Source organism: Chrysemys picta, chromosome 16 (genome assembly GCF_011386835.1).
Source record: "Chrysemys picta bellii isolate R12L10 chromosome 16, ASM1138683v2, whole genome shotgun sequence".
Classification (NCBI taxonomy): Eukaryota; Metazoa; Chordata; order Testudines; family Emydidae; genus Chrysemys; species Chrysemys picta.
The window spans coordinates 31,493,204-31,503,904 of NC_088806.1; the positions used below are offsets into that span (position 1 = coordinate 31,493,204).

Consider the following 10,701-nt stretch of genomic DNA (forward strand, 5'->3'; position numbering starts at 1 on the left):
TGCAGCCCAGAAAGCCCCTGCTTCTCCTCGCACTGTATATCCCTGCAGGAGAAGGCGTGGCAAAGGCACAGTCCATGGCAGTGTGATCAGGTGACATTAACAAGAGGAGTAAACGTGTCGACAGCGTGAGCCCTGCGTCTCCCGCTTCGCAGCAGTGCGTGCTGACTGGGCCCCAGAGCCCCCAGGGAGGCAGGGCTGTTACCCCGTTGTAACAGACAGGGAAGCTGAGGCAGAGAGAGGGGAAGTAACGTCTGCCCCAGGGCTACAGAGGGCCTCTGCCAGAGTCAGGGAGTTCCTGGCTCCCTGGCCCACGCTCAGCCCATACCAACCCCTGCAGAGTCCTCTCCATGCACCGACTGCAAACAAAATGGGTCAGTATTTCCTCCTGGGAAACATAAACCCAGGGCCCGTAGGTTTGTTTCAAGTCCTTGCTCAGGTAAAGAATCAGGCCCTTGGGATCCAGCCCATGGAAAATCAGTTGCAGGGTCAGGGGCCGGGCCCTGGGATGCTGGATGGTCCGTGAAGGGCTGGTAACGAGCATGAACGCTGGCAAAGATACAGCTCCCCTGTTCTCCAAGGCCAGATGTTAACCCAGCCGCCCTGTGGAGCCTGGCGTGGTGGCCTTTCTCCCGCTACCAGAAAGAAACCCCAGGCCAGCATGCTGCAGAGCGGTGTGCTCAGAAGAGTCTGTGCATAAAGAGGCTTCCCTGGGGCTCCAGGTAGTCATGTCTGTATCCCTGCGGTACGTCCCCTGTGGCCAGCTCTGGCACTCACAGCCTGAGGGACCCAAGCCAGGCCCCCCCTGCCTATCACATGAACGTTTAAAACCCGAAACCCCTGCCAGTGCCCGGCCCGGGGACGCTAGTCTCCAATCACACCCCTGGCGCAAACCCACTCCCTCCCTGGGGGGCAGCCCAGACACTCTGTTCACCTACGGGGGAACCCAGGTGCAGGGTTACATCTGCACTATGGGGGGGGGGAGAAGAAAATGGACAGCTCCCCCTCCCGGAGGTCCCTGTCTGTAATGCTTCCCTGGCTCTGCTGAGCCAAGGAACGGTCTCTCTGCAGGGGGCTCCTGCAGTAACTACGTCCCTGGCAATGTGGCAGTGGCTCTTGGCCCACCAGCGCGTGGCAGGGAAGGCGAGGCTTGCTCAGAATTCACTTCCTGGGGCACGAGAATCAGAGCTGGCATTTGCCCAGAGCTGCCCACTTGCTTCCAAGAGGGAGATGCTGGCTAAGAGGAGGTGGCAAGGGGTCTTCTTGGCTCAGGAGTCCCTGGGGGACGGGATTCTCCCAATGCCAAGGCCTCATGGCAGGGGTGCCTGGGATCAGCCTGCAGCAGCAGGTGCCGAACTGTCCCACGCCCACGCTTCCCTGCTCCCCTTTACGGGCCTTGGCCGGGATGGAGACGAGGCAACAAATTAGAGGTGTCAATCCCTGCCAAGGATGAGACAATAACCAGCTAGAAAACACAGGTACCTGCATCAAATTGTCAACTTCCCATCCCCGTGCCCGACAGAGGCGCTGCGCCCCCTGCCTTCCCGCCCCCCTGCCCGACAGAGGCGCTGCCCCCACTACCCCCCCGTCCCCCTGCCCGACAGAGGCGCTGCGCCCCCTGCTTTCCCGCCCCCCTGCCCGACAGAGGCACTACCCCCACTCCCCCCTGTCCCCCTGCCTGACAGAGGCACTGTGCCCCCTGCCCTCCCGCCCCCCTGCCCGACAGAGGCGCTACCCCCACTCCCCCCTGTCCCCCTGCCCGACAGAGGCGCTGTGCCCCCTGCCCCCCTGCCCAAGAGAGGCGCTGTACCCCCTGCCTTCCCTCCCCCCTGCCCAACAGAGGCGCTGTACCCCCTGCCTTCCCGCCCCCCTGCCCGACAGAGGCGCTGTGCCCCCTGCCTTCCCGCCCCCCTGCCCAACAGAGGCGCTGTGCCCCCTGCCTTCCCATAACACTGGTGCCCTGTTAATGCCCATTACAAAGTTCGGATAGGAGCCGGGTGCTTTTGTGGATGGGACCAGGTCAGAACGGCCTGGGGAGGAGACTGGCCTGTGGTGACGGAGCTCGAGGGCTTCCAGGGAGACTGATCAGATTACTTGACACAGCAAAGGGCCCCCTGTGCTCGAGGCTCTGCCATGAATATGAGGCACAGGAAAACCCCCTGGCCAGCACACTAACATCTCACACCAGTGCCAGGGCCTAGGCAGAAGGACTTGCTAGCCCCCCGTCCCCGGCTCCATCGCCCATCACTTGGAGAGGCTGCAGCCCTCTCTCCCTCCCCAAAGCCACTGCTCACTCCCCGCCTTCGCGGTTCTCAGGGGAGGTCCTGCCTCCCTCTCCCCTAGCTCCATCTCCCTCCCTCTCAGCCACAGCCTCTGGATTGCGCCAGCCCCCGCCCTGGGCAGCGCCTTGGCATCCTGGCTCATAGGGAGAGGTGGGCGGGAGCACGCAGCAGTCTGGTGCAGGGGACGGGCTCATTAAGCTTGGGTAATTCACCCACCTCCGCCAAGCCCTAGCCCAGGCCAGGCGCACAGCAGTCTTCTCCCCAGGCCCTGCTGAAGCCTGGATTCCTGGGGCTCGGGGCTGGCTACGGAGATGAGGGATGTCTGGGGAGTCTGAACTCCGTGCTCTGGAGAAGCACACGAGGGGTCACACTGTACAGGGGGAAAGGAGAGGGGGCCGTTACTTGGTGCCCTCCTCGGGGTTCCCTTCGCCATCCGTCTTCCCTTCCTCCTCCGTTTTCTGGTCATCTGTGTTCAGTTTCTGCTGCTTTTTCCTCCGCACGCACTTGACGATTACCAGCACCAGGATCACTACGGCCAGGAAGCCCCCCACTGAGGCCCCCACGATAACAGCCACCGTCGAGTCGCGCTCCGGGGGCACTGCAGAGACAGAGCAGGGCAGGTGAGGAGGGAGGCCTGGGGGACGAGGGAGTCTGAGCAGCAGGGAAACCAGGCAGCTCCTACCAGCACCAATGGGAGTATGTTGGCAATCCAGGCCCTGCCCTACCTTACGTGGGGTCTGATGGGAGGAAACGCGTGCAAGGCCCCACACACAGACAGGCCATGGGTGGGAGTGGGATGTGCTGACAGGCACGGCCTGGAGATGGGAGGAGCAAGCCCCTATGTAGCCACATAAATCACACGGGCCACGGCTGGCATTGCCTCTGGGCCTGTGGGGGGAGGGCGCACTGGGACCAGCCCCACAGCCAGCGGATGCTGGGAGGGGGGGTTGGGTAGTTTCCTTGATTGGAGACCCTGAAGTAACTGTCTGAGGAGGGACCATGCTGCCCAAGCAGGCTGCAGATCCTCACTCTCCACAGAGCCAGGCGATCCCCACCTTGCCCCTCGCTGCAGGAGTCCGTGTCAGAGCCCAGACCGGGACTCAGGAGCGTCCGGCTCCCAGCCCTTCGCCTGCCCCCATCCCCTGCGAATGCCAGTCGTCCAGCTGCTGCAGAGAGCTCCCTGGGGCTGGGAGGGAACTGGGGCACCGCGGACGCTGATCTGTGCTAACACAGACAGAGAAGGGGAACTACAGGAGGCCTCAGAGTCCCCCTCCTCCTGTCATCGCTCCTGGCCCGGTGAGGAGCCTGGCTCTGGGACCATGGCAGGGCCAATTCCCCAGGGGATGGAAACATGCCCTGACCTGTCGCACGCCCCAGAGACAGGCAGGGAGTGGCAGCTCAGCCCGCAGGTGGGGAAGGCCGGGGGTCACTTCCTGGCCCCCTTGGTGACAGTCACCAGCCAGACGAGCCCGAGTCCCCACTGAACCGTCCCTGCCCACGTCGGCCCGGTGAGCTGGAGCGGCCGCGGGATGTGGGCTGGGACGGAGGGGTGGGGCAGCGTGGGTCAGAGCAGCTGCCTACACTGTACCAGCTCTGGCCTCTGCTGTCGCCACCATTGTTCAATATAAAACAGCAGCCCCGCATCCCCGTCTGCCCCCCACTCAGCGCTCCTTCCTCCCCGCTCCACTTGCCCCCCGCCCAACTCCTGCCGAGCCGGGCCGAGCCTGCTGCGCACCCACCTTCAGTGATAACCTTCAGGAAGATGCGGGCATGGCCCCGGTGCCTGTCAGGCGGGTTCATCACGTAGCAGTTGTAGGTGCCCTCGTCCTCCAACTGCACCTGGTGGAGGGTGAAGGACACGTCGTTCTTGCTGGGGTTTCCGGTGAACTCCACCCTGTTCCCGAAGCGATCCAGCCGCCAGTGCACGATCTTCATCCGGAACTGCAGGAACTGGGCAGAGATGGGGGGCGGGGCAGTGAGAACGCCAGGGGGGCTACACCCATGCTGGTGCCCACAGGCCAGTCAGAGACCACAGCACCTCACCTCCTTTCCCTGGGGCACATGCCACTCAGAGCTCAGCTCCCCTGGCCCCGCTGGGATCACCCTGCCCTCAGACAATCACACAGCTGCCCCGAGAGCTACAGGGCCCTGAGCCTGCCGGCGGGAATGGGAGGGAGCCCTTTGTTATCACAGGCTGAGAGTGGCCACCCTGGGTCAGGGCACTGGGAGCTAGGCTGCCAGCCGGGGCCAGGGCATTGGTCATTCATGGCTATCTCCTGCCTGGGCTTTGCCCCAGCTGTAGCAGGAAAGTTTAAGCAAACCCAAGGGTCCAGCCAGCCGCTCACCACCTGGAGAGAATCCTTCATCTCTGGCCTACAACCCTCTTCTGCCTTGTTTCCGGTTAGTCTCACCCGCGGCTGGCCTGAGCAGTGGCCACACCCCAGGAAATGGGACATTCCCTCCAGACACAGAGGCCTTTAATACTCACATGGGAGTGGGATCTGCGTACCTGGATAGACCCAGTGTTGGGTCAGCGATCCCCGTCCTCCCATACCTTCCCCTTCACCCCCAGGGAATGCTCTCAGGACCAAAGCCTGGGGCCTTGCTCTCTTTCTATTCAGTCCTTACACAGGCCTGGACTACGCTACGAACTGACATCAGCATAGCTACGTCTCTAAGCAGTGTGAAAATTCCTCCCCTTCCCCTCTGAGAGATGTAGCTACACCGACCTGACCCTGGTGTAGACAGCGCTAGGGCGACAGAAGAATTATTCCATCCACCTGGCTGCTGCCTCTCGGGGAGACCGCCTCCCGTCAGCGCAGACAGTGTCTACACTGGACAGAAAACTGCAGCTGGAGCTTCCCCTGAGCACACACTGAGACAACCTCAGAGCGAACCCCAGTCAGCAGCGGGACCTGCAGACAGGGTTGTGGGACTTGAATCTGTGTCACCAGCTCTTGACATTTTATAACAAGCCAAGTGACATTGGGGGTTTTCCTTAAAGCCCAGCTCCCAGAGTCACCGGGGCAGGAGAATCTCAGCTTTCTTTCCCTTTCTTTAAGGCAGGAAGTTCCCAGCCGCCTGGAGCAGAGAAAAGTTTGAAAACGAGACCCTGCTGGCTCCGAAAGCAGACTAGAGCCCCAAGTTAGTACTTTGGTAAATCTGATGATTTTAAGACAGTCTCATGATTTTGGGGGGCCTGGCTCATGATGTTTGATGGTTTTGAGCTGGACCCACAAATCCCTGCAGGAGGTACTTACCAGCTCCTCGCTGCAGTTCTCACATTCCTGGTAAGTCCAGTTCAGGGAGAACAGTTTATTCTCCACTTTGTAGCAGGAGTTGAAGGTGCAGGGGAGGCGCACGGAAGAGCCATTCAAAGCACTGATGGTCGTTTGCGCCGTGATCTCCATGCCCAGCCCACAGGGCGCTGGTGAGAAGACAGGAATGAAACAGGAGGGAGGAGAAGAAAGGAAGAAGTGAACAAATACTGAAAATTGCAAGCGCTAATGTCTGTCCCACCCCTTGGGGGCTGTGGGCCTGGCCTGCTGGTGGAGCTGTCCAGGGGGCGGAGAGACCGGCAGGTACACAAACACACACATCACAGCCGCTGTGGCACTCTGGACACGGTCATAGGAAAAGGGGTTTTCCAAGGGACACTACTCAGCGCACAGCAGCGCACTGACCTCTCAGCTCCCCCCTCGCCAGTGGCAGGGTGATAACGTACCCGCTGACTCGGACACAAAAGACAGACACAGCTTGATCCCAGATTGGCCCGTCTGCCCCTTAGGGAGAGCTGACCTGAAAGGACCTGCCTCAGTCCCTGGCTAGAGAGAGGGCTGTGTGTATGGGATAGTGGGATAACCCATCTATATGGGATTTGAACACAAGCCTCTTGCCTGGTTTAGCAACCCGTCAGCCCCATGCTCCATTGCCCTGCTGCCCGCCTCTCTCAGCCCTTCCCCACACAGCACTGACTGCAGGTGAACGCTTTTCACAGCCGCTTAAACCAGGTTTGCTCTGCAGAGGCCTGGATGAGCTGCAGGGGCCCGGATGCGGCATCAGCTGTGCAGGGCTCAGTGCCACATCCGCTGGGGAAATTGATGGCTGCGCTCATTAGATTTCATTCCCGGCAGGACGCACTGGGGGAGTGACCAGCCCCTGCCAGCGCTGGCCTCTGGGGGCTGCAGGGAAAATGCAGATTCACTTTATTATCCCCCTTAGCTGGTGTTTGAGCAACACTCTCTGGATGGAAGTCACGCGGCCAGGCTGCCGGAGGTGCCTGCTGGCAGAGAGGGGGCAGAGCTGGTTTCTGCAGTGGAGCCCAGGCTGCAGCGCAGAAATGGAGAGATTAACACACACAGCCCTGGGGCAGCATGGCATAGCACTCCCTCTGCCTCCCACTCCCCACACACCCCCTCTCCCTGCACCCCCCACATGGCCTCGCCACGCCCCACCCTGGCTCCCACCCACTCCGTTGGCCAAATCCAGAACTGGGGAGAGCAGAGACCACAGTGGCTCACGCTGCTCACAGCAGGGCCAGATCTGTGCGTCTCCCCTCTGCTCGCTCACTCCTCCTTTCTGACTCTCCCCTGCTCTAAGGCTCCCCCTGCCAGGCCTGTAAGGGCAGGATCCCCACTGAATTCCCCGGAGCGCCTGCAGGTCCCGGGCTGTGCTGGGAAACCCGAGGGCTGATGCCATCTGATGGCTCTGGGACCACGTGGGTCCCCCTCTCTCTGCTCTCATCCCTGCTGTTCTCAGCTCTGGTTGGGGAGTGAGCCCGGCTGTGCTGTGGGGCAGAGCCCAGCTGGCAGCTTCCCCACCGGGACGAGCTACATGAACACTGAGAAGTTAAGCAGAGGGTAAGAGGCTGCAGGAAAGGGGCCAAGGAACTAAACTGGGGGGGCACGGGCCTTTCCCCACTGGACAGCACACCCCAATGCAGTGCGCAATGGGAGGGGTTTGGTGTAATGAGCAGATGGGTCATTGTTCAGCATCTGGGTCACAGAAACGCACCCCCAACCCACTCAGCAGAGGCCCAGGGCTGAACCGGCCACCCCCCAAGTTCCCCTTCCCTGCTGCAGCCTGCAGCCTGGCCCAGCACAGCTGATGCTGCATCCAGCCCTGCTCTCTGGAGAGTGACACGCATGCGGGTCTCGAGCACGGCCGAGCCAGCACCAGATTCATACACCCCCACCCCCATTGCAATGCTTGAGGCAGCCAGACCAGCGCCCCATCACAGTCAGGGGGTTGGAGACCCTGTGCGAGAAGTAGGGGCCCCTTCCCCCAGGACACAGCCCCAGCAGGAGGGTCTGACTCACTGCGTTTATGGCTGGTGCCGGACGGGAGCCGCTCATCACCTGCAGCCGCAGGCTTTTGCCAGGCATTTCTGCCAACGCGCTTTGGCCCTCCTGGGCTGTGCTCGGCGGGGAACTGCACTGCTCAGCCCCACGGAAAGCTGGGTCTCTGCAGCCCCCCCCACACATCAGCACCCCCCCACGGGCTGCCATGGCACACAGGCCTGACCTCACACGGGGCCAGGGCAGTGTCGCTAGGAGTCGTCCTTGGAACCCAGAACCAGGCCAGGATTCATGGGAGAGGGCTGCATGTGGGTAGCAGACAGCTGGCTGGCCTAGGCTGAGCAGGGCCTGTCTGACAATGCGGGACCAGCTTGGCATCCACTGCTGCTCTCGCTGACCTCTCACAATGAACCCGGGCGGCGGGAACCTGCTGACCGAGACGCTGGCGTAGCTGAGCTAGCTAATTTGCTCCCTGCCAGGTAATTTCTGGCGCTGGGGGGAGGGATAGCTCAGTGGTTTGAGCATTGGCCTGCTAAACCCAAGGTTGTGAGCTCAAGCCTTGAGGGGGCCATTTAGGGATCTAGGGCAAAAATCTGTCTGGGATTGACCCTGCTTTGTGCAGGGGGTTAGACTAGATGACCTTCTAACCTTGATATTGTATGAAATTGTTTCTCAGGAGAAGAAAAAAAAACAGCTGGGTTTGTGGCAGCTAGGAAACCTTTTGTCTTGTAATCTGATCACTATGAGATACCCAATCAGCAGCCCTGTAGCATCCTGCCAGGTTACTGCTCCGGGGAAGGCTGAGACGCTCCTTCCAACAGACTTTGGAAAAGTGAGATCCAAACCAGAGCCCTGGCACCTCAATCCCACATGTGAAGAGCAGCCCTAGAGCTGACGGATTGCAGCGAAGGGGAGATCGGAAAGAGCTGAGCGCCATGGGCCGGGGAGTCTCCTCTGTGCCTATGCCTTTGGAAACTGTTCCTGCTTCTGCAGATGGCGCTTTTAAAAGATTTAAAGGTGCCGTACACAAAAAATGAAGCCCTAGCAGTTCGGCAGCTAAATACCCTACAGCACACACCACGTACAAACCCAGCCCGGGCCAGTCCAGGTCAGGGCTGCTGCGAGAGGCCGTGCTGCCAGAAGGATGCCCAGAGAGCACCCTGGTGAGTACTGGGAAAGCCAGCCCGGGCAGGAGGTGTGTCCTGGGGAGTGATTCCTGTGGGCTGAAGGCCAGGCTGTGGGAAGAGCCTCAGCCCGGCCTCTTGGAGAGAGGAAGGGAGGAAAGAATCCCTAGCACCAGGCCCGTGGGATCCATGGTGACTGGGAGAGGGAAGCTGGAGCTGGCGAAGTACACATCCTGCCCCACTCCAGCTACTGCAGCAGTTGTCAAACAGGGTTCCACCCACTCGGCTCTAGGGGGGCGTGGTGCACTGACCTGGCCAGCACCAGGGCTTGGGCAGGGTTTGCAACGTGGGCTTAGGCTCAATCAGAAAAAACCTTGCCAGGTGCATTCAGTGCTGCAGGCTCTGGCCAGGCCGTGGCTGCAGACTCAGCTCATGTGGGCCCAGCCCGACACTCTGACCAGCCTGTGAACATCGTCACGCAGCGATGGTGACGAGCTCAGTGAGGGAGGTGGAGAATCCTAAACTGAGACTGGCTGGTGCCTTTCCCTGTCCGATAACCCTGAGGGCGACCTGCCCTGCTGGGACACGGAGCCCTGCCCCACGCTTTGCTCCACAGGTCTGTGGGCACGTCTGGCCATGGGGTTCTCAGAGGCACGACCCCCAGGGACCCCCCCAGGACTGTGGGAGAGACGATGCCGCGCAGTCTCTCCTTTGGGGCTCTCGGTGAAGTCAGAGGGGGTTGCGACATGCGCGCTAGCCACCTGGGGTCTGACAGTGTCACAGCTAAGGGCCCCTGGGAGAGGATACAGGGGACACCACGTGGCACACTCAGCTCCTCAGTGTAAACACTTGTATTCCTCTCCATGCAACCATCGGAGCACGCAACATGGGCTTCTTCCCCAGAGCTGATGGGCACTGCCGGGAGCCCTGCCAATGCAGAGTCCATTGATTCCCTGCTGCTGCTAGCTTTAGACTGCTTCTTTCCCGGATCTCCACACTGCCCTGTCCCCTTACGCCCCTTTCCCCCAGTCTTGGGGGTAGCATTACCCGCAGCCTCTCCAAAGTGAACAACAGGCAGGGTTCCTAGTCACTGAAGATGGGGAGTTGCTGTCCTTTTTCTCCTGCATTTCCCAATCTGTCTGAAAGCAAAGCCCCCCCCCCCCCCCCGAACACTACTTATGTTTTAATCTGACAGTCTCCTGCTTCCATTCCTGGCTCCATGGCAGGGCAGGGAAGCAAGGAACGGAGCCCAACAGGCCAACACGCTGCACACCCTGCTCCCCACCAGCAGCCAACAAAATGAGGGGCAGCCCCTCGATTGCATTCAAACACACACCACACACGTTTGACACTTTGCTTTTCAACCTGCCGGCTCAAAGGAGCAGCATTCCCCCTGCGCCGTTCCCCCTGCGCCGGGCACTACCCCACCTGCGCCAGGCACCCTCGGAGAGGCTGCAGAGAGCTATGCAGGCTGGCTTAGAGATGCAGACACAGCCACGGAGCCGACTTTACAAAACGGTTCCTTTCTCATCGGTAACGTCAATAAAACCTGCCCATTAGCCCCTCTCTGTCCCCCGTTCTCATGTGGGCAGCAGCCAGCGCCGCCGTCCCTCACGCTCCCGCCGCGTCCCTTCCCCAGGATTCTGTGTGGGGCGACGACGCTGCGTTAACGGGGATGGTGCTCCCCAGCCGTGGGCTGCTGGGGCCCTGGCGGATGCCTGCATGCAAGATGTGCAATAGACACTTACCCAGAGAGACAAACAGGCTGAGCCCAGTGAGGCACCAGGTGAGCCGGAGAAGCCAAGGCTCCTTGCTCATTTTCCAGGACCTTTGTGTGTGGCGAAGATTGTGGTGTTTGTTGTGGCTGCTTTTTGTTGCTGTTGGTTGGCTTTGTTTTTTTCAAGTGCACTGGGTGATTTCCAAGACACACATAATTTTAGAGCTGTTTTATTTCCCAACCTCCAATATGGCCGGCTGGAGGGTTGCTGCTATTAAAAAAAA

At 60.6% G+C, this 10,701-nt stretch overlaps 1 protein-coding gene across 1 annotated transcript; it reads right to left on the reverse strand.

Annotated features, from left to right (window-relative positions):
• Positions 1 to 1,895: 1,895 nt before the first annotated feature.
• Positions 1,896 to 10,701, reverse strand: SCN2B (sodium voltage-gated channel beta subunit 2). The gene is made up of 4 exons (XM_005299764.5): positions 10,449 to 10,701; positions 5,540 to 5,706; positions 4,019 to 4,229; positions 1,896 to 2,877 (listed from the first exon to the last, which is right to left on the reverse strand). Exons 1-4 carry the CDS (start codon positions 10,516 to 10,518, stop codon positions 2,678 to 2,680), a joined length of 648 nt encoding a protein of 215 aa, XP_005299821.1. The 5' UTR covers positions 10,519 to 10,701; the 3' UTR covers positions 1,896 to 2,677.